General features: G+C 41.8%; 2 protein-coding genes across 2 annotated transcripts in view; one reads left to right on the plus strand and one right to left on the minus strand.

The window, feature by feature from the left end:
- The window catches only part of LOC145349747 (gamma-aminobutyric acid receptor subunit beta-1-like), a 245,306-nt gene extending 231,791 nt beyond the window's left edge, over window positions 1-13,515 (minus strand). The window contains exons 1-3 of the mRNA XM_080198284.1: window positions 13,409-13,515; window positions 13,228-13,319; window positions 12,932-12,999 (exon numbers count right to left, since the gene is read on the minus strand). Coding sequence (XP_080054410.1) covers window positions 12,932-12,999; window positions 13,228-13,319; window positions 13,409-13,488 — 240 coding nt within the window. The 5' untranslated portion in view covers window positions 13,489-13,515. The remainder of the gene's footprint in view (window positions 1-12,931; window positions 13,000-13,227; window positions 13,320-13,408) is intronic.
- A 537-nt stretch (window positions 13,516-14,052) lies between these two features.
- The window catches only part of gabra4 (gamma-aminobutyric acid type A receptor subunit alpha4), a 60,475-nt gene continuing 47,608 nt past the window's right edge, over window positions 14,053-26,919 (plus strand). The window contains exons 1-8 of the mRNA XM_080188066.1: window positions 14,053-14,092; window positions 15,254-15,391; window positions 15,564-15,682; window positions 16,408-16,475; window positions 17,017-17,237; window positions 17,351-17,433; window positions 18,243-18,386; window positions 18,876-19,028. Coding sequence (XP_080044192.1) covers window positions 15,309-15,391; window positions 15,564-15,682; window positions 16,408-16,475; window positions 17,017-17,237; window positions 17,351-17,433; window positions 18,243-18,386; window positions 18,876-19,028 — 871 coding nt within the window. The 5' untranslated portion in view covers window positions 14,053-14,092; window positions 15,254-15,308. The remainder of the gene's footprint in view (window positions 14,093-15,253; window positions 15,392-15,563; window positions 15,683-16,407; window positions 16,476-17,016; window positions 17,238-17,350; window positions 17,434-18,242; window positions 18,387-18,875; window positions 19,029-26,919) is intronic.

A 26,919-nucleotide genomic window follows, 5' to 3' on the forward strand; every position in this document is an offset into this window, starting at 1 on the left:
TGGCTCAGTTCCACTTTCCTGCCCTCTCCCCATAACCCTTAATCCCCTCTCTTATCAAAAACCCATCAACCCGCTTCTTAAAAATATTTAGCGAGGCAGCCTCCACCACTTCAACGGGCAGAGAATTCCAGAGATTCACCACCCTTTGAGTGAAGAAGTTCCTCCTCAACTCCGTTCTAAACTGCCTCCCCTTTATCTTGAGGCTGTGCCCCCTAGTCCTACTGTCTTTTTTGAGCGGGAAGAGTCTCTCCACCTCTATCCTATCCATCCCATTCATCATCTTATACGTCTCAATGAGATCTCCCCTCATTCTTCTAAACTCTAACGAGTACAAGCCTAGTTTATTCAGCCTCTCCTCATAGCTCAATCCCCTCAACTCCGGTATCAGCCTAGTAAACCTCCTCTGCACTCCCTCCAGGGCCAAAATATCCTTGCGCAGGTGCGGCGCCCAAAACTGCACACAGTACTCCAGCTGCGGCCTCACCAATGCGCTATACAGCTGCAGCAAGACCTCCCTACTTTTATATTCAATCCCCCTCGCTATGAAGGCCAGCATCCCATTCGCCTTCCTGACCACCTGCTGCACCTGCAGGCTGGGTTTTTGCGACTCATGCACAAGGACCCCGAAGTCCCTCTGCACCGTTGCCTGCTGCAGTTTTTCGCCTCGTAAGTAATAGTCCTTCCTACCATTTTTCCTACCAAAGTGGACCACCTCACACTTGCCAACATTAAATTCCATTTGCCATTTCCTGGCCCATTCGCCCAGCCTATCTAGATCCTTCTGCAGACTCTCCACACCCTCCGCACAATTTGCCTTTCCCCCAATCTTGGTGTCACCAGCAAATTTCGACACCCTGCACTCGGTTCCCTCCTCCAGATCATCTATATAAATGGTAAAAAGCTGAGGCCCCAGCACCGACCCCTGGGGCACCCCACTAGTCACCAACCGCCAATCCGAATAGCACCCATTGACCCCCACTCTCTGCCTCCTATTTGACAACCAATCCTCTATCCACGCTAACACCCTACCCCCAACTCCATGTCCCCTGACCTTCTGCAATAACCTCTTGTGAGGTACCTTGTCAAACGCCTTCTGAAAATCCAGAAAGACCACATCCACCGGCTCTCCTCTATCCACTGCCCTAGACACATCCTCATAGAACTCCAGTAAATTTGTCAGACACGACTTCCCTTTAATGAAACCGTGTTGCGTCTGCCCTATCAAGCAATTCCCTTCAAGATGCCTCGCAATTTCCTCCTTAATGACAGATTCTAACATTTTACCTACCACAGACGTTAAACTAACCAGCCTATAATTCCCCGCCTTTTGCCTGGCACCCTTCTTAAACAACGGCGTAACATTAGCCGTTTTCCAATCTTCCGGCACTTCCCCGGAATCCAGCGACGTCTGGAAAATAACCACCAAGGCATCCACTATAACCTCCGCCATTTCTTTCAGAACCCTCGGATGCATTCCATCCGGTCCTATTTTAATTCTCTGCTGATAGGGTTGAAGAGAAGAATGGAAATTCAGGAACATAACTTTAACAAGGAGATTGCTAGATTGCTTCCTGTACTAAGATCTGTATTAAGGGAGCAGCAGATAAAGATCTCGATATTTTTCAAGGCTGATGCAACACAGGTAATACACCAATCAATGATTTGTGAAATTAAGTGACATTTTTAAAGGATGCCTTCAAGTGAAGGAAATGGAATCAATGCCCAAGGAAGGGAGCAGAGCCTTGAAGCACAGCAGATAAGTAGGGAACACAATTCTAATGGACTAACTGTTAAGATAATTCAGGCATCAGCACACTATTCATCTGTACATTGAGACATTTAAACGACATTAGATAGGTGCAGGAGAGAGAAATAAAGAGAAAGGCCTGTTAATAGGGTAAAATGAAGTCAGACCAGATGAGATTCATATTAATCATAAGTATCAATGTAGACTTGTTGAGCTGAATGACCTGTTTTTATTGGATTAATTTGATATAATTTGACAGATCAACTTTACACAATGGTTTATGCCGTCACTAGTTAAGTCCGTATAATTATCTTCCCAATACTACTTGCTTGCATGCATATGCTTCACAACCCCTTTACCCACATAAATAGGGTAAAACCAGCTGACTTCTTACAATGCCTGTCTTATGCCACTGAGCAGACACCCCTCAAACTTCAGCCTTCACTTCATTTCCCCCAATCTTGTTACAGGAGAAATGTGTACTTATTATGAAGTAAGGGACTGGAAGGATCTTTTTGTACAATAACTAAGTCAAAAACTGATGATTTTTGCAGATTTATCTCAGGATAGTGGCAAAGGTTTTCACAGAACTTCTAAATAGTCAAATAACTTATTTTGTAGTGTTAGGAAAGTGTGATAATATGAAAAGAAAGGAAATCCAGTAATTTTTGGGGGTTGTATACTTAAAAAAACAAACTATTTAAAATTGGAAAATGTAATAGTGACCATTTAGCTGAGTTGGTGGAACTAGTGTTTTGAGATTTTGATAAACCTAGCAACACTGTAAGCAATGGTTACCTATGGCAAGTTGTGAACAATGGAGGATAGAATGTCAAGAATTTAAGTAAAGATGTTAGAAGTTTAAAGGAAGTGATGAGGTGTGAATTTCACTACATTCGAAAGAGTGAAGCACAAAATGAAGGTAATTAAGAGTAATTTCTGAGGAGGTTAGTTTAGATATGAGAAGATCAAAGGGCAAACCCCTTTGGGGCATGCGTCAGGGGCATGTCCATCCCATGCAAGCTTGCTGTTTTTGAGAGCCCAGCCCACAGCAGAAATCTGTGTCAATACCCAACAAGCTAAGCTTGGAGAAAAGCCTGTTTGAGAAACCAATTGTTCCATCCTCAGTTGAAAGCAACCCCGAAAGATATAAGTGCCTAGTGTGGTTACTATTGCTGGATTTGGCCTATAGTTTTAACAAATATGGGATGTTATTTGGGGAGGTTTCACTCTGAGGTTAGGAAAATAGAGGGATTTGGAACTGAATAAATTTAAAGATGCTGTGTACAGCCATTAAGGTAGTTAAGTATATTTCCAATTGACTTTCTTGTTTTGTGTTTTATTGTTTAAAATCGTCATCAAAGAAACATCCAGAACAGTCTCCTCTAATTGGAATGGGGTAGAAACCTTGTAACTCCTTATTTAAGATTATCATAGGGGCCCCATCATCATAAAGCCTGCAATGATTCCAGAAAAAGGTCCACCGTAACCTTCTCTGGGTAATTAAGAATGGACAAGAAGTGTGAATTTGTCAGCATTGCCCACAATGCAGGAACAAATTATTTTTTTTAAATGACCATCTCTGTCATTCATGCACAGTTGATCTGTACTTTAAAATAACGCACATAGCATCCAAGGGTAAATTTACAATCAGAACTACCATTAACCTTGAAGAGAATGTGTATCCAGAACTAACTGTACTTCTACCAATCAATATGAAATCTCTAAATTGCAAAACTCATTGACAATGTAATGCCAATGAAGAACATACAGTAGTAATAAATATCCATTCATTCATTTATGAATGAAATCACACAAAGTCATAAGAAATAGTACTGGAGCACACAAGGACACGAGAAATGAGCACAGGAGTAGGCCATTCAACTTGTCAGGCCTGCTCCACTATTCAACAAGATCATGGTTGATCTCAATGTGGACTTAAATCCACTGTCCTGTCTGCCTGTCCCCTCCTCCCCTCCCTACAGCTGCCTCAGCGTTCCTTGGTTGACTGGTCGATCAAAAATCTAATTTAGCCTTGAATATATTCAATAACCCAGTCTTCACTGTTCTCAAGGGAAGAGAGCTCCTCAGACAAATGACCTACTGAGATAGAAGACAATCTCCTCATCTCAGTATCAGTCAGGGGTGAACTAGCTAGATGGATTCAGAGCTGGCTTGGCCATAGAAGACAGAGGATAGCGGTGGAAGGGTGTTTTTCTGCATGGAGGTCTGTAACTAGTGGTGTTCCACAGGGATCAGTGCTGGGATCCCTGCTGTTTGTAATATATATATAAATAACATAGCTGGTTTGATTAGCAAGTTTGCGGATAATACTTAAAATTGACGGAGTTATGGATAGTAATGAAGATTGTCGGAGACTATCAGGATATAAATAGATTGGAAAATTAGGCAGAGAAATGGCAGATGGAATTTAATCCTGACAAATGAGAGGTAATGCATTTTGGTAGGTCCAATTCAGGTGAGAGCTATGAAATAAATGGCAAAACTATCAGCAGCTTAGACACATAGAGAAATGTGGGAGTACAGGTCCACAGATCCTTAAAAATGGCAGCACAGGTGGAAAAGGTGGTGAAGAAAGCACATAGCATGCTTTCCTTCATTGGATGGGGCATTGAATATAAAAGTTGGCAAATTATGTTACTGTTGTGTAAAACGTTGGTTAAGCCACATTTGGAATACTGTCCAATTCTGGTCATCACACTACCAGAAGAACATGGAGGCTTTGGAGAGAGTGCAGAAAAGATTTACCAGGATGTTGCCCAGTAGGGAGGGTATTAGCTATGAGGAGAGATTGAACAAACTGGGATTGCTCTCCCTGGAAAGATGGAAGCTGAGGGGTAATCTGATAGAAGTTTATAAAATTATGAGAAATATAGATAGAGTGAACAGTTGGAAGCTTTTTCCCAGGGCAGAAATGACAATTACAATGGGACACAAGTTCAAAATAAGGGGGTAAACATTCAGTGGAGATGTGTGGGGGATGTTTTTTACACAGAGGGTGGTGGGGGCCTGGAATACACTGCCAAGTGAGGTGGTTGAGGCAGTTACGTTAGCCAGATTTAAGATTTATCTTGATAAACATATGAACAAATGGGGAATAGAGGGATTATAAGCTGTTGGTTTAGATAGATAATCATGATTGGTGTAGGCTTAGATGGCTGAAGGACCTGTTACTGCGCTGTATTGTTCTTTGTTCTAAATGGAAAGCAACTAATTTTTAAACTGTGTCCCCTAGCTTTAGACTATCCCATAACATTAAACATTCTCTCTGCCTCTACCCTGTCAAGCCCCCTCAGAATGTTTCAATGAGACCATCTTTCATTCTTCTAAAGTTCAATTGGTATAGACCCAACCTTCTCAAGCATTCCTCATAAGACAACAGTTTCATTCCAGGAATCAGCCTAGTAAACCTTCTTTCAATCGTTTCCAAAGCAAGTTTACCCCTTTTTCAGTTAGGAGACCAAAACTATATGCACTATTCCAGGTGTGGGCTCAACCATGCCCTGTGCAATTTCAGCAAGACTTCTCTATTTTTATTCTCCCCCTTAAAGTAAAGGCCAATGTTCTATTTTCCTTCCTAATTATTTGCTGTACTTGCATGCTAACTTTTTATGATTTGTATACAAGGACACCCTGGTTTCCTTTGTACTGTAACATTCTGTAATCTATTTCCAGTTAAATAATACTCTGCTTTTCTATTCTTTCTGTCAAAGTGGACAATCTCATATGTTCTTACAGTATGCTGCACTTGACATTTTTTTTCCCCACTCACTTATCCTATCCATATTCTTTGCAGACTCTTTGCAGCCTCCCCTCAACTTACTTTCCTACATATACTTGTATCATCAGCACATTTGGTTACATTACAGTCAACTTGATCATCCAAATCACACATCTTGTAAACAAAAAAACAAGTAATAAGATAATATATTCAAAGGGTGATAATTACAGGGTGTTTGTCTGACTGGACGACTGTATCCAATGAGGGCCCATATGGGTCAGTGCTGGAGCACTTTCTTTTAGTGGTTCATATAAATGATTTAGAATTGAATGCAGGAGGGTTGATTAGTTTTTGGAGGGCCGAGTGGTCTGTTCCCATGCTGTATTTTTCTTTTTCTATTCTAAGTTTGCGGATAATACAATAATTAGTGGGGTAGCAAATAGTGAGAAGGATAGCCTTAGATTACAGGAGGATATAAATGGGCTGGTAAGATGAACTGATCAGTGGCAAACGGAACTCAATCTGGATAAGTGTGAGGTGATGCACTTGGGCAGGACAAACAAGTCAAGGGAATGCATGACGAATGGCCAGACCCTGGGAAGTACTGAGAATTAGGTATGCATATACACTGGTCCCCTTAAGGAAGCAGGATATGTTAATCAAGCAGTTAAGAAAGAATATGGTATACTTGCCTTTATTAGCTGAGGTACAGAGGTTTGGAGCAGGGAGGTTATGCTGGAATTATATGAAACATTGATTAAGTTACAGCTAGAATTTTGGGTGCAGTTCTGGAATTCACATTATAAAGGGGTGAGAAAGCACTGGAAAAGGTGCAGAGGAGGTTACCAGGATGCTGTCTGGGCTGGAGAGTTTTAGTTATGAAGAGAGATTATCCAGAACATGTCTTTTAAATTTGAAAGTAACATTTAATCCTTCATGGATTAAATATTATGCATCGAAAAACACAGTGAGTGATTGATAAATACATGATATATTGAACTCAAATGTTGCAGCATTGAATAGTTAATATGTTATTCCCTTTCAAAGATGAATGATGAAATTTGAATATATTTTCAAAGCCATCCTTCTTAACCAAAATTGAGCAGATGTCACTTTGGGTGAAAAAAGTTCATAGAATCATAGAATCCCTACAGTACAGAAGGAGGCCATTCAGCCCATCAAGTCTATACTGACCACAATCCCACCCAGGCCTATTCCTGTAACCCCATGCACTAGGGTCAATTTAACATGGCCAATTCATCTAACCCGCATAACTTTGGACTGTGGGAGGAAACCGGAGCACCCGGAGGAAACTCACAAGGGAAACATGCAAACTCCACACAGACAGTGACCCGAAGCCAGAATTGAACCTGGGACCCTGGCGCTGTGAGGCAGCAGTGCTAACCACTGTGGACAATGGTACTAGAGGAGGAAATACTGAGATGTTGGGGTGAATTTTACTGTACCACCTGCCACAGGAATTGCAGCAGGTGAGGGGTCGACCATGGAAATGTTCGTTGACCTCGGGCAGGATTTTCCAGTTTAGGGACGGATGAGGCTGGAAAATCTCACCTATTAGGTCAGTTTAACATATGAAGAAAAGTAATAAAGTCTAAAAGAGGGTTGAAAGCAAAATACTGCAGATGCAGTATGCGGAATCTGAAACAAAAACACAAAATGCTGGAAAACCTCAGCACATCTGTCAATATCTGTGGAGAGAGAATAGAGTTAACATTTCAAGTCCGAATGACCCTTCATCAGAGCTGGAATCTAGTGAAGGGTCATCTAGACTCGAAACATTGGCTCTATTCTCTCTCCACAGATGCTGTCAGACCTGCTGAGATTTTCCAGCTTTCTCTGTTCTTGTTCTAAGTTAGGTTACAGTGCATGTCTGCAAATGCATTGAGTGTGGTAAATATGATTGATGCATTTCAGATGCAAGCGACCACATGGAAGTATGATTTAGTGGTGGTGACATAGACCTGGTTCATAGAAGGGCAGGACTGGATATTAAATATTCCTGGATACAAGGTGTTATGGAAAGGAGGGGAGGGAGAAATGGTGGCAGTATTAATTAAAGAGAGCATTGCAGTGCAGGGGGAAAAATCTCTGCTCTTTGGAGTCACATCTAGCATCAAGGAAAATGGCTGAGCTGCTGGAACTCACCAAGGTTCCTTCAACAGGTTCCTGCTCCATCTTCCAAACCCACAATTTCAACCGCCTTAAAGGACAAGGGCAGCAGATACATGGGAACACCACCACCCGCAAGTTTCTGTCAAAGCAACACACCATTCTGATTTGGAACTATATCACCATTCCTTCACTGTCGCTGGCTCAAAATGCTTGAACTCAACCAACACTGTGAGTGTACTCACACCACATAGACTGCAGCAGTCCAAGAAGGCAGCTCATCAACACTTTCTTAAGGGCAATTAGAGATGAATCGTAGAATGCCTACAGTGCAGAAAGAGGCCATTTGACTCATCAAGTCTGCACCCAGGCCGTATCCTTGTAACCACATATATTTACTCCACTAATCCCTCTAACCTACGCATCCTGAGACACTAAGGAGCAATTCAGCATGGCCAATCCACCTAACCTGCACATCTTTGCACTGTGGGAGGAAACCAGAGCACCCAGAGGAAACCCACGCAGACATGGGGAGGATGTGCACACTCCACACAGACAGTTACCCAAGCCGGGAATCAAACCCAAGTTCCCGTAGCTATGAGGCAGCAGTGCTAACCACTGTGTCACCGTGCCATTCAATGGAGGGCACAGGAGCAAAGGAGCTTGGTGTGTGTGTGTACATAAACCATTGAAGGTGGGAGGACAGGTTGAGAAAGTATGGGATATCCTGGACTTTATCAATAGGGGCAAACCATGTAAAATCGAGAAAGTTATCTTAAACCTGTATAAGACACTAGTTCATCCTTGGCTGGTGTACTGCTTGCAGTTTTGGGCACCATATTTTAGGAAGGATATGAAGGAATTAAAGAGAGTGCTGAAAACAGTCATCAGAAAGATTCCAGGCATAATAGACTTCAGTTATGTCCAATTTTTGGAGAAATGGGACTGTTCTACTTAGAGAAGAGAAAGTTGGAAGGATATTTAATAGAAGTATTCAAAAACATGAGGGATCTGAAAAGAACTGATAATGAGAATCTGATTCTGTTGGTGGAAGAATCGAGAACAAGAGGCTACAGTTTTAAGGTAATTGGCAAAAGAAGCATTGGTGACATGAGGAAAAACATTTTCATGCTGTGAGTGATTAGGATATGGAAATCGCTGCTGGAGAGTATCGTGCAGGTAGGGTCAGCTGAAGATCTCTAGAGGGAATTTGATCAATGTCTGAAAAGGGTAAAATTGCAGGGCAGGACAGTGGCTCTAGGTGAGCTGCTCCTTCAGAGGGCCAGCACAGATACAATGGGCCAAATAACTTCCATCTGTGCTGTAACTATTCTATGATTTCATATTTCTGTCATTTCATCAGTATTTCTAAGCAAATTAAAACTATCAGCAATATTTGGGAAAATAGTCTCTGTAACTTACCCTTACAACAGTAGCATTTTGTTAATTCAATACACCATAAAATAGACATTAAGCAGTAAGCATTTTTATGTAAAATGTGTAATATTATTTCAGTCCATTACATAAATTTACATAATTTGCCATCAATTCGATTTCACATAAATTCAAGCAAAAGTAAAATACAGAAGCTTTAATATGTTTTGTATGATATGGTAATGTCTATAGAATAAATTTAATATTGTTAGGGACCAGATCTGAAACTCTAAGATGTATTATGAAGTTAGCCTGGACCCTTTGTTTTTTATTTTGACATTATGGTGAGTATAAGGTGTTTCACTTCAGGTATGATTCAGTTGACCCACTGGGAAGCTTTTATTGAGACAAACTTTATTTGTTTTAAAATGCAGTTAGAATATAACAAAATAATTTGCATAACTTTCATGATTAAAATACTTAAATTTGACACAGTATGATTCCTAACAACTAGCAATTTCTATAGTTACAATTATTAGCAGTACCCCATAGACATAAATCCCTTCTTCAGAACCAGTTAGCACCAAAAGCAGGCTCATGTGGATGCTTGATTTCCAGCCTTTTAATGCCTTTGGTGTTTCATGACTTAAGTCACGGGTAGATAGATTTCTGATCGATAAGGGAATTAAGGGTTATGGGGAGCAAGTGGGTAAGTGGAATTGATCCATTTCAGATCAGCCATGATCTCTTAGAATGGCAGGGCAGGGTCAAGGGGCTAGATGACCTACTCCTGCTCCTATTTCTCATGTTCTTAGTTACAAAGATAGAATACATTTTCAGGCCTTTTTTTGCGTTAAACATAGTAGCAATATTATGGAGTGAGAGGCGCACATGCCAACTTTCAACTCAATTCTCAATGTGGTGCAAATTATTTGATGCCGATATATGTGTGACATATTAACTGTACTATTGAAATACTTCTTTATGAATATTGTTCATCTACAACTTTTGTTTTATTTACAATATGATTGGGGGGGGTGGGGGGATGGATTTTAAAAGGTTTTTCATTAAGATGTTATAATTAATTGCAGTCTGTTTGCAGACAGTTTCAAATCAGCATGAAAGACAAATGAAGATAAATGGATTGCATCCCTTGGGAAATTCGACACATCCGCTATGACTCTCTCCAATTTGTACATGCACACCATAGAAAGTATCCTTTCTGGATGTATCACAGCTTGATATGGCCCCTGTCTGACCAAGACCACAAGAAACTACAAAGGGTTGTGACCGAAGCCCAATCCATCATGCAAACCAGCTTCTCATCCACTAACTCCATCTACACTTCCAGCTGCCTCAGATAAGAAGCCAGCATAATTGAGAACCCCACGCACCCTGGCCTATATTCTCTTCCACCTTCTTTCATCAGGAGAAATATATAAAAGTCTGAGATCACTTACCAACCAACTCAAGAACAGCCTCTTCCCTGCTCCATCAAACGTTTGAATAGACCTACCTGATATTAAGTCGATCTTTCTGTACACCTGAGCAATGATTGTAACACTACATTCTGCACTCTCTTCTCTCCTTTTCCCCTGTGTACTCTACGAATGGTATGCATTGTATGTATAGTGCACAACAAACAATACTTTTCAGTGTATACTAATATGAGACAATAATAACTCAAATAAAAAAAACATTATTTTTAAATAAACTTGAGGAAATGTGAACCCACTGATCAGAAGTATTATTTTTGAATGATTTCCCATGTGTATGCCTGCAGATGTATACCTTGAAGCAAGAACAAAACACTTTGGGAACACTGTGAGAATATTGCAACCAAATGTTTGAATGATGTTAAGATGCTCACTACAGCTGACTAATTAGTTGCTGGACTGGGGCTAAATACTATTTTCATTCTGCAGAAGACACTTTCAGTACTTCACTTGGTTTAAAACAAGCATTGTTCATATAGCAAATGTTATCCTTGAACAACTTCAAGCAGACACGAAGTTTCAGAGATCCATTTACTTGATGATCAAACTTGTTTCTGCTGTTGCAGAATTTCAAATCTACCTTGATGTTTCTCAGGAGAATTACAAAATGGATGTATCAATCATGATATTATTGAATGGCAAAGAAGGTTTGAACTACTGCTCCTAATTGTTTTTATTCTAATGTTATGGAAATATGATACAAAAGGTCTAAGAGATTTATAAATGAATGCACTAGGAACTGGAGTGATAATGAGCATTGTACTCAAATCAATTTATGTTTTGAAATCCAAGAATACACATTCTATTTTGATGAGCTGAGATTCATGAGTGGTGGAATGACTTCACTAATCAGTTAGTTCAGATGATGTGAAAAGGGCACACTGCAAAGTTGATTAAGGAGACATGTGGTATATAAAAATGTATTTCACTAGTGTACAGACCTCATAAACCATTTGTCTATTTTATCACTTATTATAAACCATATAAGAAAAATATGTAAGGAAATTGTTTTTGTTGATAAATATTCGTATCCTACATACCAACATTTGATTTAAATGGCACCAACACTTGGGAAAAAATTCATCTGATTTTATGTAATCTGAACAGACCAAATTTACTCACCAAATACTTTTGCTTCTTTGCACATACAAAGTAAAACTTTCCTCATGCTCATCTTACTCAAACAGCTTTCTGTATGACTCAAGAGTCACTCTTTGCAGACTCAAAACATTAACTCTGTTTCTTTCTCCACCGATGCTGCCAGACTTGCTGAGTTTTTGCAGCATTACTGATGTTGTTTCAGGTGACAAAGACAGGTTTGTGAGAGGCAATAGAGCATCTGTTCTCCTCAACATCTTCAAAATTTTTTATGTCTCTCATCTGGCTCAGACTTAATACATTACCACATTCTTCCACCACATCCCTCCACACTGCTGGACAAAATACAAGAAAAGTCAGATCTGTCTGATAGGAGATTTCAACCTCCTCTTGCCCCCAGGTCTATCCCTCAATTGCAATATTCCCTATTTTTGTTCACATATATAGCACCCCCCATCCCCCCGCCCGTTCTTTAGAACTTTTCAATGTGACTCCAAGTATCATGTCCTACCCAACTTTCCTCCATGATATTTATTACACTGAAGATTCGTGATTCAAGTGTCCTGCTACAACTTATCCCCAGGACCTAAACAGTTCTTGTCCCTCTCAATCTTTTTCTTCTCATTACCCATCACTTTTTGCTTTTACTCTTTTCAATCACAGTAGTAGGCCAGCAGCAAGGGCTTTAGACTTTCACCTTGATCTTTCAATCAGATGGCCAGTCCCTTGTTACAGGGGAGAGCATTGTGAATCTAGACTTTCATTTTGTGGACACACCACAAGAAGCTTGTCAGCGTGTGTCAGATCCACTGTCGAGCAGGGCTCCATGAAATCGCAGCTGCTCCAGGATTCTGCAACTGGTGTTATCTCAAACATTACCTTATCGGCGCTTCTGGGCACCACATAATTAGGGACAGGGCTGTGATCCGTCCATACCACTGAAACCCCCTGCATAAGAATCGTGTTGTGGACACGATCTGTCAAAAGGCACTGAAACGTAGTGAATTATTGCAATCACCAGATGGCGGTATTATACATTATAGGAAATTAAACGCCTTATTGCAATACTACTCACTTTTAGTAGATTTAAGTAGGAGCCACATCGGCACAAGAGCAGTATTTATCGATATAGTTATTGTTCCAGTTGCAGTTAAAAACTCATGTAGCACCCCCCCCACCAAACCCCGTCAACGAAATACCCGGGAGTCAGCTCCACACTAACCATCGACGCCGAGTCATCTTGTAAACAATGCAGAATTGCGCATTTAAAATAGAGGAACATATTTAAAACAAGACGTTTGTAGTGTCCATTTGCACAGACTGGTATTTAAAGAGTGCACTCACCATATTGACTTCAGAGACCATATCGATGCTGGCAATATCTATGTTCATACCAACGTCCACAGGCAGACCTTGAGGTAAACAATACATTGTCTGCTTGTGATATTGCAATCCACTTTTGAAACAAAAAAAAACATTGTTGCACATCGCCACGGGCAGCAAGATGATGTACTGCCGCTGCTATTACTTATTATGTATATACAGCAAGTCTTGGTTATTTGACTAGCTACTGACTGGTGGAGAATAGGAACTGCACGTTAGATACATGGGACTATACCGAGAGGAGCTGGCTGATTTACCTCCGAAATCTGGTCTCAAACGAATGTCATATCCTTTCAGCAAGTTATCCACGGTGTCTTTCACATATGACATGTTGCTGGACTCATTAACCCTGGGGGAAGAAATGTGGATTTCATTGGCACTAAATGTGAAGCAGAGGAAACAAACAATGGCAAGGAATGATTAGAGATCAGAGCTCACCTCTGTGCATAACACGCCATGGCCACCATCACTGGTATCGACAAAATCGCGAGGCATCCTCTGTCTTGAACTCTCCACATTCCTAACTTTGATTATTGAAAGGTCTTCGAGCGAAGATTCAAGGAATGCAACTTAGTCCAAGGCAGTGCAATAATTCCGAGGCGGCAACGCATGCGCGCAGCTTCCACAACATCAAATGGACTGTTTGCTGTGGGAACAATTTCCTTTGCAAAATAGTCAAACAATCGGGTCCTTTAAGGTATTTCTCTCTCTCTCTCTTACAAATGAGGGTTGCTATTATGCTAATTAAATCACAAGGTCTCAACTCCCCGTTAACTGAATTCTCTCCATCAGGAAAAACACAGTTGCGCTGAGGTGGCTCAGGAGATGTAAATGAACATTTCAAATAGTGCCCTGGCCAAATGTAATCAACCAAAGTACAGTTTACTACTCACACAGTATGTCTGGATCTCACCAATTGAGTAGGGCACGGAGATACCATGTGAGGATCATTCCAAACTCTGCCACTGTTGGCAACACATTCCCAATGTCTGCTTTTGCTCAACGATACCCATCGCAAAATGCAGCTTTCACTGTGAAAGAAGAGCTACAACAATTAAACCCAAGAGATTGATGTTTGATTCGACACACAGTGCTAAATGATGGCGAAACAAATTTGGAGAGGTCGGTTTAATTTCCTCTTTGCAAGTGTAACATATTTCGTTCAGAAGAAGTAGCTTCACTTGAAAGCCCTGGTGGAAATAAAGAGAGGCTAGCCTTAAAGGATTGGAGATAGTTTCTTATAGTTAGGGTTATAGTTTTCTGTGACTGGTTTCGCTTTTAGCTCTTTTGGACCCTGGAATGTGCAACTAATCTCAAATGGCAAAAAAAAAAGCAAAATCAATGCTTACAAAATATTCCCAATGATTAATTGTGCGCCACCAACAAGGTGGTACATGGATGGGTTACAAACATGAGGTAACGTCAGAGTGTTTCTACATCAGTCTGTGCTCTCCGGTGCGCTTCCTTTACAGGGAGGAGTTCTGAGGAAATTCCAGAGCCTGCCAGTTAGGCGGCGTCTTTGCGTGGCTTGATTCAGTCCGAAAAAAGAACAGAAATGATGGGTTTTAGACTGGTTTACTGGTCCACCTGAGGCCCAGGTCACAGCAACTGACCATAAGGACAAAGGAGTTTGCTTTATCCTTTCCTCGTTGCCCTCTTGCCTTCACCTCAGCTCCCCTCCCGTCAGCCAAATGAAAGCAGCTCTTCGCCCCCTGTGCCCGGGACACCGCCCCCACTTCCCCACACCCCCACAGCAGTGGAGGCATCCGAGGCTCAGGGCAGAGAGGAAATACTGACAAACCAGCCGGCAGTTCAATGGGAGCTGTAGAATAATTCATGGGCAAACCGAGCAGAACATGTCCAATCCCATTCTAGGTGCTTATCCATATCTATCCACCACATTCGACTGCAAAACTATTGCAAGGCGCCTGTGCAAAAGTACGGGAACTGCCTCAGTTCTACGTGTTTGTCTCCAGCCAGAAATGTTGGCACTTGCCAGCAGCTCTGACTGACTCCCGCCCCGCGAACATGCAGCAGGTGATAGGACAGCATTGCCAGGAGAGTTTCTGATCAATGCGCTGTGATATTAAGTTACATTTTTTTAGTCCTGACCCTTGCACTGCCAACCCATCGCCATCGATCGCCGCACAACGGCTGCTGAAAGATTCGGGGAAGTGTATCGGGGCTGATGCGAGAGAGTCATTGCCTGGCAGGAGAGAAAGGAGGCACTCCACCAGCACCAGGGTCCATGTGTCTTTTCTCACGCCTGTGATCTCTCCTTAGGGCAAGGCAATTGGCGACGGGGAACGGGAAGAGGCTTAAAGTATGGCATGCAAAGATGGTTCCTGCCAAGGAGACTGTGATCAGGATGTCTTCCAGTTATATGCCCACTCTGTTTTACTTTATCTACGTGACAGCGTGGTAAGTACTGGGGGGAAAGAAATCCTTTCGCCTTATTTCGCGCTGTTTTTCGGATCGACTTGTTTATTTTACTGTCTTTGCCGGATCCAAAAGATCAATATCAGGTGTAGGGCAGAGAGCTGTTGCCTTGTCATTGTATGGTCAACCTCGCTTTTATATATTCACTTTGCAGTATAGGTGAGAGCTCTGGGGAGATCGAGAAGGATGAGAAATTATATCCAGAAAATTTTACACGGATCCTGGACAGACTGCTGGACGGTTATGACAACAGATTGAGACCTGGATTCGGGGGTACGGTTGGATATTTATTTTCGACTTCTGCAGCTTGCCTGATGAGAGCAATTTGCCTGCTCTTGTATTTATGGGACGATGGTAACATTTCGGCTGATCCTTTCCAGAGCATCATTAAAACAGGGCTGTTAGTCTACTCCAGCGGGGGTGGGGGTGGGAGGCAATGTGCACCCTTCCTGTGCTCAGAGATAAAATGGGAAGACACCATATATTTGAAACAGCAAGGGTTTATTCTGGAGGACTTGCTGCTGATACAAAGGGTGTGAGCAAATTCCATACGGTCTTGAAGGGCTTGTGTTTTTTTTTAAACAGCGGATGGTTGAAACCAGTGTTAGAAAGGAGTGTTAGCGGTATATTGGATATGCCTCTGCCTTGTTACCATGCTCCGAAGACTTTCGATGTGAAACGGGTTTTTATTTTAACTAAGTGTGCCTGCAATACTTGGAAGAAAGGCAGACCGACAAAGTTAAAGGCATACCCATTGGCCACACGAAAACGAAGCGTATTCACTCCGTGAGATTCCGAGAGCTTGCAACTTGCTGGTTTACTGCCGTTAGAACTGAGGGGTGACAGCGGAACGAATACATGAAATGCATCTAAAACTGAGCACGGTCCCCACGCTGTGCTGTGATTTATGATGAAGGGTGGGTGTAAGTGACCATTGGTCACCTCCTTGTTCGCGCGTCCCTGTCAAAATAGTGAAGCTTGAACTTCCTGTTCTACAGGTGCTGTTACCGAAGTGAAAACAGATATCTACGTAACGAGCTTTGGGCCAGTGTCTGATGTTGAGATGGTAGGATTCCACCTTTACAACTTCAGTGTTGCTAGTTAATATCCCATCGTCAGACTTTTATTTTTGCACGAGGGGTCGGTGCTTCCATTATCGTTTACCCAAAGTGAAATTATTAGTGCGAACATTTAAGGTGGATCATTCGAGGAAAGACCTTGCCGGCGTTTCATTCAGATTATAATGTTAGAATTCCAATGCATTTAGAATAAACACACGGCCACTTCAAACATTCACCTCGGAAATAAGTTGGATGGATGGAGGAATACTCCGCCATTCATTTTAGTTGAAAGCAACACATAAAAAGAAACAAACCTAATTGCGTGTTGCGGCCCTTGTGGATTCCAGTAATTAGTATTGCGTGCTCTTTGTATAATGCTTCAACATAGTCTGCACATCAAATAATGTTTCACACATAAACTGGGCAGATATCACAGTGACACTCTGTATGAGAAACTAAACAACTGTTAGAATACTCGAAACTACTTATATCCAACAGTGCTTCACTTCAGTCATCCATTTGTGCTTATTCCCCTTTCTATCTAAGGAGTACACAATGGATGTGTTTTTCCGCCAAACCTGGGTGGACAAGAGGCTGAAGTACGACGGCCCTATTGAAATCCTTCGGCTCAATAACATGATGGTCACTAAAGTCTGGACACCCGATACGTTCTTTAGGAACGGAAAAAAATCAATTTCCCACAACATGACAGCCCCAAACAAGCTGTTCCGAATCATGCAGAATGGGACCATTCTGTACACAATGAGGTATGTTTTGCACTTTGCCTAACGGCAGGCATTTACTTTGCCACTAGCACTAAAATAACCGGAGATGCTCATTTCAGTTTTAAAAATAATTTCATATTTTTATTTTGTTTTAGACTTACCATAAGTGCAGAATGTCCAATGAAACTGGTTGATTTCCCAATGGATGGCCATGCTTGTCCACTTAAATTTGGAAGTTGTGAGTTGCGTGCTCTTGTTTTTTCTTGGCTTAACCATAGAAGGAAAATATTAACTGAAAGTGTTCACGATTTTATCTAACCGCCCTGTTGAAATTAAACATGAATTTTGATTAGTGTCAAATCAACTTTACTATGTGGAAAACAAGTTTGTGTTTGTCACATATACCATTACAAATACGTTAGTATTTTTCTTTTAAAAAGTGCAATGCAATGATATGTTTTACATTGTACATCTGTGTTCGGAATTGTTTTGAAAGAATGAAACAAACAAAACGCACAAGTAGTTGAACATAAGCAGAAAATGCTGGAAAATCTCAGCAGCTCTGACAGCATCTGTGGAGACAGAATAGAGCTAATGTTTGGAGTCTGGGTGACTGTTCATCAGAGCTCAGAATAGTTGAACATATTGTAAATTAATAGGAATGGTCTAATGATTATCAATGTGCTTGCAATCATCAGAATGCTTATAAGATCATTATACAGTTCTGAATAATTGTTTTACTTTATTTAAACAATTACAATAGAATTAAAATAGATTTGCCTACTTTAACTGAAATGTTTAAAATATCTAAACAACCGTGGAACAGCTTTTAAATGCCGACGAGAATAAAACTTAATAAATATTTTCGGATTGCAAAATTAATGTTGGGGAAGGATTTGTATTAGAACAATGTTTAGAAAGCAACTACTCAACAACTTAAATATAGCTAAAAAGAGAAAGATTCAGCTGGATACATTATATCACGAATTGTTATGTTATCATTGTGAACTAACATTATTATAAGTTCAGTCTTTTTATATGTTTTAGATGCATATCCTAAAAGTGAGATGATATATACATGGAGAAAAGGTCCTGAAGAATCAGTGGAAGTGCCCAAAGAGTCATCTAGCTTGGTGCAATATGATCTTGTTGGACAAACAGTATCAAGTGGCACAGTTAAATCCATTACAGGTAAAGACATTGGGTTGTGGACTTCTTCAATAAATATCACAATCTCTGAGCAGTAGAATACAACTTGAAGACATGCTTGTGTTTCACAGTGGAACAGTAGTTAGCACTGCTGCTTCATAGTGCCAGGGCCCCAGGTTCAGTTCCAGGCTAGGGTCACTGTCTGTGCAGAATTTGCATGTTCTCCCTGTGTCTGCATGGGTTTCTTCCAGGTGCTCTGATTTCATCCCACAGCCTAAAAGACATGCTACTTAAGTGCATTGGCCATGCTAAACTCTTCCTCCGTGTACCTGAACAGGCGCTGGAGTATGGTGACTAGGGGATTTTCACAGTAACTTCTTTGCAATGTTAATGTAAGCCTACTTGTGACACCAACAAATAAACTTTAAATGTTGCTAGATTGTTATTGTATTTTTATCCAAAGCAGCTGATTACAACAAAAACCAACATCAATACTCATGAAAAGGAGTTTTATATTTTTTCTTTTTTTAGGAGAATATGTGGTGATGACTGTCTATTTTCACTTGAGAAGAAAAATGGGTTATTTCATGATCCAGACTTATATACCCTGTATTATGACAGTCATTCTCTCTCAAGTCTCTTTTTGGATTAATAAGGAGTCTGTTCCAGCACGAACAGTTTTTGGTATGTACTCTTGATCCATAAAACCATTTTATTACATTGTTCCATTTTATTTCTCTCTCTCTCTCTCTCCACATCCAATATTGCTACATTTCAATACTGCTTCCTGTTGCCACATTTCTTACTTTTGTCATGAGGATGCTATCTGCTGTATGATTAGAATACTTCCACTCTGGGCCAACAGAGCCTTTGGAACATCGATGGGCTCATGAGCTGGATCAAAGTTTCTTGAGAACGGGACTGAATCACATTACTGTTTTCAGATTAGCACAAACAGGATGGCTGGGTGGGATTGAATGTCTTTGCCATGGCAAGTCTGATGGTAGCAGAGGTAGTTAATCACATGGGAGGGTGTTGACTCTGCCACCTTTCCAATTCCATCTTGATTAAGTCTGTGGCAGGATGCCTTCCTGCCCTACCAACAATGTCTATTTTAAGGTTCATTTCTCCAACTGGCAGTATTAACCCAGCAGCAGGCAGGGACTGGTTTGGCATTCAGGGAGCACGATAACCAAACACCTTTGTGGTTGGTTTCAGGCTGTAGGTGGTTCCCTCAGTCAAAGGCACTTAGTTCCTGATTGAAGAAGCCTAGCATTAGGAAATGGGGGTGGATTTCAGCGGGGAGGGAGGGATGTGGGTGTAGAGTCGCTAAAAACCACAACACCCTTGTTGCCTGCACCCTACCCTTCTTCCCCTGTGACCTCATTCATGACCCCTATCTCACCCACTCACCTGTGGCATGGGATCCAGTGACCATACGACCTTGGATGGGTGTAGTACTGGCAGTAAAAAGTGTGACGACACCAGGTTTTAGTCCAACCGATTTATTTGATAGTAAACTCACAAGCTTGACTAAAACCTGGTGTTGTCAGACTTTTTACTGTGTTTACCCCAGTCCAACGCCGGCACATCCACATCATGAAGTACTGGCAGCAGCCACCATGCCTCTGGTGGCACTGTTATTCAATAGAGCTGCAGCCTTTGATTGGCTAGCAGCTGTTGGCCTGGGACTTCCACCCCTTGATCCTTGGTCCTTGATCCTGGGAAAGATTCACTGCAGTCCAGTTACCTGACTGACTGGCTGGTGATATTGTGAGTCTTCCCTAAAAGAGACAATGGGATTTTTGCCTGCTCTACAGCCCGTGGATGAAAGTTCTGTTGCTTTCACCAAATACTATCTGCCAAATCAGGACCAACAAATTCAGTCACTAATAACTTCAACTTCATAAATTGTACTTTATTTCCTACTTTTCAGCTCAACTGTTGACTGTTGCTGGTGTACATTTTACACTTTAAAGATGCAGTATAAATAAAGGGTGTTGATTGTGGAAGGAATTTGATTGAGGCTAACCCTGTTTTAACCTGAAACTTCACACACACACATATAGACACAACCAAATACATACATCCAAATAAACAAACACACACTCATACAGGCATAACAAACACACACTAATACACACACACACACACACACACACACACACACACACACACACACACACACACACACACACACACACACACACACACACGGGATGACAAAGGAAATTATGAGCTTAGTCAAAAGGAAAAAGGAAGTATATGCCTAAGCATCTAAAAACTGACATAGTCCTTGAGGAGTACAGTGAAAGTTGGAAGAAACCTAAATGTGGAATTAGGAAGGCTAAAAGGGGCCATGAAATGTCTTTAGCAAACAGGGTCAAGGAGAATCCCAAGGCTTTTCATGCATATATTAGGAGCAAGAGGATAGAAAGAGGAAGAGTAAGCCCAACTGAAGGACAATAGAGGGAAGTTATGCATGGAGCTACAGGAAGTGAGTGAGATCCTTAATGAGTACTTTGTATCAATATTCACCAAGGAGAAGGACATTACGGATGTTGAGGTTAGAGTTAGGTGTTTGAATGCTCTACAGAATGTCAATATATCAAAGGAATAAGTGTTAAGTATCCTAAATTACATTCAGGTAGAGAAGTCCTCAGGGCCGGATGGAATCTATCCCAGGTTACTGCAGGAGGCAAGGGAAGAAATAGCTGGGGCCTTAACAGATATCTTCACATTCTCTTTGCCCCCAGGTGAGGTTTCAGAGGACTGGAAAATAGCCAATGTTGAAACAGGATAATCCAGGAAATAATAGGCCAGTGAGTCTGATGTCAGTGATAGGGAAGCTTTTGGAGAAGATACTCAGGGACAGGATATATGCACATTTGGAGGATAATGGACTAGTTAGTGACAGGCAGCATGCTTCTGTACAGGGAAGATCAGGTCTAACCAACTTGATTTCACTTTTGAAAAGGTGACAAAGATAATTGATGAAGGAAGGACTATGGGTGTCATTCATATTGACTTTAGTAAGGCATTTAACAAGGTCCCACATGGCAGACTGGTACAGAAATTATAATCACATGGGATTCAGGGTGTGTTGGCTAGATGGATATAGAACTGGCTTGGTTATAGAAGACAGAGATTGGTAGCGGCAGGATGTTTTTCAGAATGGTGATCTGTAGCTCGTGGTGTTCTGCAGGGATCAGGGCAGGGACCTCTGTTGATCTGGAGGAAAATGTGGATGGTCTGATTAATAAATTTGCAGATGATTGGTGGAGTTGCTGATAGTGCGAGGTATTGTCACAGGATACAACAGGATATAGATAGCTTGGAGACTTGGGCACAGAAATGGCAGATGGAGTTTAATCCAGACAGATGTGAGATGATGCATTTTAAAGGATCAAATTCAGGTTTGAATTATACTGTAAATGGCAGAACGCTTAAGAACATTAACATAAAGATGGAGCAGGGAATGCTTGTCCACAGTTTCCTAAAAGTGGCAACACAGGTGGCCAAGGTAATTAAGAAGGCATTTGGCATGCTTGCTTTTATCAGCCGGGGCATTAAGTACAAGAGTTGGGAAATCATGTTGCAGCTATATAAAACCCTGGTTAGGCTGCATTTGGAGTATTGGATGCTGTTCTGGTCACCACACTACCAGAAGGATGTGGAAGCTTTGGAGAGGATGCAAAAAAAGTTCACCAAGATGTTGCCTAATGAGGATGTTGGCAATGAGGAAAGGTTGAATAAATTAGAATCACAGGGAAGATGGAAGCTGAAAGGAGACCTGATAGAGGTCTACAAAATCATATAGCGACATGGTAACATTGTGGTTAGCACTGCTGCTTCACAGCCCCTGGGTTCGATTCTTGGCTTGGGACACTGCCTGTGTGGAGTTTGCACATTTTCCTTGTGTCTGCGTGGGTTTCCTCCGGGTGCCCCGGTTTCCTCCCACAGTCCAAAGATATGCCAGTTAGGTTGATTGGCCATGCTAAAATTGCCCCTTAGTGTCCTGCAATACTTAGGTTAGAGGGATTAGTGGGTAAAATATGGAGGGATATGGGAGTAGGGCCTGGGTGGGATTGTGGTTGGTGCTGACTCAATGGGCCGAATGGCCTCTTTCTGTACTGTAGGGTTCCTATGATTCTATTGTTTCTATGATTCTAAAACTATGAGAGGCGTAGACAGGATGGATAGTCGGAGGCTTTTTCCAGGGGTGGAAGTGTCAATTGTAAGGGAGCACACGTTCAAGGTGAGAGGGGAAAAGTTAAGGGAGATGTGCAGGGGAAGCTTTTCATGCAGAGAATGGTGGGTGCCTGGGACTGCCAGAGGAGGTGGTGGAAGCAGGCACATTAGCAACATTTAAGAGGTATCTGGATGGGCAGATGAAAAGGGAGGGAATAGAGGAATATGGACTGAGTAAGGGCAGAAGGTTTTTATTTAGTTTAGTTAGGGCATCATGTTTGGCTCAGGCTTGGAGAGTGAAGGGCCTGTTCCTGCACCATATTTTACTTTGTTCTTTGTTCTAAACACACACATACACGTGCAAATGCACAGCATATATTTACGTATTCACACAAACACACATACAAACACAAACAAACACACAAAATACACGTAAACAAACACTCGCCAACACACATACAGATAAACACCCACACAGCTATATTTCAGTCAATAAAAACAGAATGTAGTTGGATTTTCACTTAGAATAGAATCATAGAAACCCTACGGTGCAGAAAGAGGCCATTAGACCCATCGAGTCTGCACTGACAACAATCCCAGACCCTATCCCCACATATTTATCCCACTAACCCCTCTAACCTATCGCATCTTGGGACACTAAAGGGGTGATTTAGCAAGGCCAAATCAATCTAACTGCACATCTTTGGACTGTGGGAGGAGACCACAGCACCTGGAGGAAACCCACACAGACCCGAAGAGTGTGCAAACTCCACATAGACAGTGACTCAAGCCAGGAATTGAACCCTGGTCGCTGGAGCTGTGAAGCAGCACTGTGTCACCATGCTGCCCCATCTTAGCTCAAGGCATCAAAGCCAATTTTAAGGCCTCAATTGGTGTCCCAGTTGTAGTCAGCCTATCAATACTGAAATGCAATTGAGCCCGGGCTACCTTTTTCTATGTGATAGTATACTGGCAATATATGTCACAAACACTGAATTATTCAGTTTAATTAATTTGTCTCCCGCATGTATTGTGTCTATTTTGGTTTTGCAATTAAAAATTAGCACTCTTACCTCTGCATAACATAGTTCCAGGTTCAAGTCTCACTCTAGGGCTTGAGCATAAAATTAAAGGTTTGCGCTCTGGCGCAGTGCTGAGAGGGTGCTGTACTATGGGAGGTGCTACTTTTTGCAACCTTGTCCAAACCTCCAGTCCCACAAGGTCCAATGAACCAGAAAAAAATGCAAATAAGTCTGCTCCCTGTACAGAGTCATAGAGACATAAAGGTTTACAGCGTGGTCCAACTTAAAAAAAAATGGATTTTTTAAACCCTGAAGCTACCCCAGTTGTCCGCATTTGGCCCACATCCCTTTATACCCATCTTACCCATTTAACTGTCTAAATGCATTTTAAAAGACAAAATTGTGCCTGCCTTTGCTACTACCTTTGGCAGCTTGTTCTATACACTCACCACCCTCTATGTGAAAAAAATTGCCCCTCTGGACACTTTTGTGTCTCTCCCCTCTCACCTTAAACCTATGCTCTCTAGTTTTAGACTCCCTACCTTTGGGAAAAGATATTGACTATCTAGCTGAACCATGCCCTCATTATTTTATAGACCTCTATAAGATCGCCCTTAAGCCACCTATGCGCCAGAGAAAGAAGTCCCAGTCTATCCAGCCTCTCCTTACAACTCAATCCATCAAGTCCCAGTAGCATCCTAGTAAATCTTTTCTGCACTCTTTCTAGTTTAATAATATCCTTTCTATAATAGGGTGACTAGAAATGCACACAGTATTCCATGTGTGTCTTTACCAATGTCTTGTGCAACTTCAACAAGACATCCCAACTCCTGTATTCAATGTTGTGACCAATGAAACCAAGCATGCTGAATAGCGAGGGGGATTGAATATAAAAGTAGGGAGGTCTTGCTGCAGCTGTATAGGGCATTGGTGAGGCCGCAGCTGGAGTACTGTGTGCAGTTTTGGGCGCCGCACCTGCACAAGGATATTTTGGCCCTGGAGGGAGTGCAGAGGAGGTTTACTAGGCTGATACCGGAGTTGAGGGGATTGAGCTATGAGGAGAGGCTGAATAAACTAGGCTTGTACTCGTTAGAGTTTAGAAGAATGAGGGGAGATCTCATTGAGACGTATAAGATGATGAATGGGATGGATAGGATAGAGGTGGAGAGACTCTTCCCGCTCAAAAAAGACAGTAGGACTAGGGGGCACAGCCTCAAGATAAAGGGGAGGCGGTTTAGAACGGAGTTGAGGAGGAACTTCTTCACTCAAAGGGTGGTGAATCTCTGGAATTCTCTGCCCGTTGAAGTGGTGGAGGCTGCCTCGCTAAATATTTTTAAGAAGCGGGTTGATGGGTTTTTGATAAGAGAAGGGATTAAGGGTTATGGGGAGAGGGCGGGAAAGTGGAACTGAGCCACGACAGATCAGCCATGATCTTATTGAATGGCGGGGCAGGCTCGAAGGGCTAGATGGCCTACTCCTGCTCCTATTTCTTATGTTCTTATGTTCTTATGAATGCCTTCTTCACCACGTTGTCCACCTGCGACTCCACTTTCAAGGAGCTATGGACATGTACCCCTAGATCTCTTTGTTCTGTAACTCTCCCCAGTGCTCTACCATTAACTGAGTAAGTCCTGTCCTGGTTTAGTCTACCAAAATGCAACACCTCACATCTGTCTAAATTAAACTCCATCTGCCATTCGTCAGCTCACTGGCCCAATTGATCAAGATCCTGTTGCAATTGGAGATAACTTTCTTCACTGTCCACTATACCAGCAATCTTAGCGTCATCTGCATATAATGCAGCTCCAGTTTGTTTGTGTCCTATATAGAATCATAGAAAAACTACAGCACAAGCAGGCCCTTCGGCCCATAAGTTGCGCCGATCTTATCTCTACCTACAAGGCTTACCTATAACCCTCAATCCTATTAAGTCCCATATACTTATTCAGAAGTCTCTTAAAAGACCCTAATGAATTTGCCTTCACCACCACTGATGGCAGCCAATTCCACTCACCCACCACCCTCTGAGTGAAAAACTTACCCCTGACATCTCTGTACCTATTCTCCAGCATCTTAACCCTGTGTCCTCTTGTGGCACACAATATTTGATTTGATTTGATTTATTGTTATCGCATGTACTAGTATGCAGTGAAAAATATTGTTTCTTGTGTGCTATACAAACAGAACATACAGTTCATAGAGTATATAGAGGGGAAGGAAAGGAGAGGGTGCAGAATGCACTGACACAGTCATAGCTAGGATGTTGAGAAAGATCAACTTAACATAAGTTAGGTTCAAAAAGTGTGATGAAGTCAGACATTCAGAAGTCTGAGGGCAGCAGAGAAGAAACTGTTCTTGAGTTGGTTGGCACATGATTTCAGATTTTTGTATCTTTTTCCTGATGGAAAAATATGGAAGAAAGTATGTCTGGGGTGCATGCTGGCTGCTTTTCTGAGGCAGTGGGAAGTGTAGAGCGAGTCGATGGATGGGAGGCTGTTGGTGTGATGGACTAAGCTACATTCACAACCCTTTGTAGTTTCTTGCAGTCTTGGGCAGAGCAGGAGCCATACATACCAGCTGTGATACATCCAGAAAGGATGCCTTCTATGGTGCATCTGTAAGAATTGGTGAAAGTTGTAGTGGACATGCTGAATTTTTTTTGCCTCCTGAGAAAGTAGAAGCATTGGTGGGCTTTTTTAACTATAGCGTTGGCATGGAGGGACCAGGACAGGTCATTGGTGATTTGGACACCTAGATAATTGACCATATTTCCACCATATTTACAAAGGAAACTGGTATGGAGTCTATGGAAATAAGGCAAACAAATAGGGAGGTCATGGAACCCATACAGATTAAAGGGGAGAAGTTGCTTGCTGTCTTGTGGCAAATAAGAGTAGATAAATCCCCAGGACTGGACAGGGTATTCCCTCGGACCTTGAAGGAGACTAGTGTTAAAATTGCAGGGGCCCTGGCAGATATGTTTAAAATGTTGGTATCCACAGGTGAGGTGCTGGATGATTGGAGGTTAGCTCATGTCGTTCTGTTGTTTAAAAAAGGCTCAAAAAGTAATCCAGGAAATTATAGACTGGTAAGTTTGATGTTAGTAGTAGGTAAATTATTGGAAGGAATACTAAGAGATAGGATCTACAAATATTTGGATGGACAGGGACTTATTAGGGAGAGTCAACATGGCTTTGTACATGGTAGGTCATGTTGAACCATTTATTAGAGTTTTTTGAGGAGGTTACCAGGAAAATGGATGAAGGAAAGGCAGTGGATGTTGTCTACATGGACTTCAGTAAGGCCTTTGACAAGGTCCCGCATGGGAGGTTAGTTAGGAAGGTTCAGTCGCTAGGTCTACA

The sequence above is a fragment of the Carcharhinus amblyrhynchos genome, chromosome 1 (assembly GCF_965287045.1).
Source record: "Carcharhinus amblyrhynchos chromosome 1, sCarAmb.v2.hapA, whole genome shotgun sequence".
In the NCBI taxonomy this organism is placed as follows: Eukaryota; Metazoa; Chordata; class Chondrichthyes; order Carcharhiniformes; family Carcharhinidae; genus Carcharhinus; species Carcharhinus amblyrhynchos.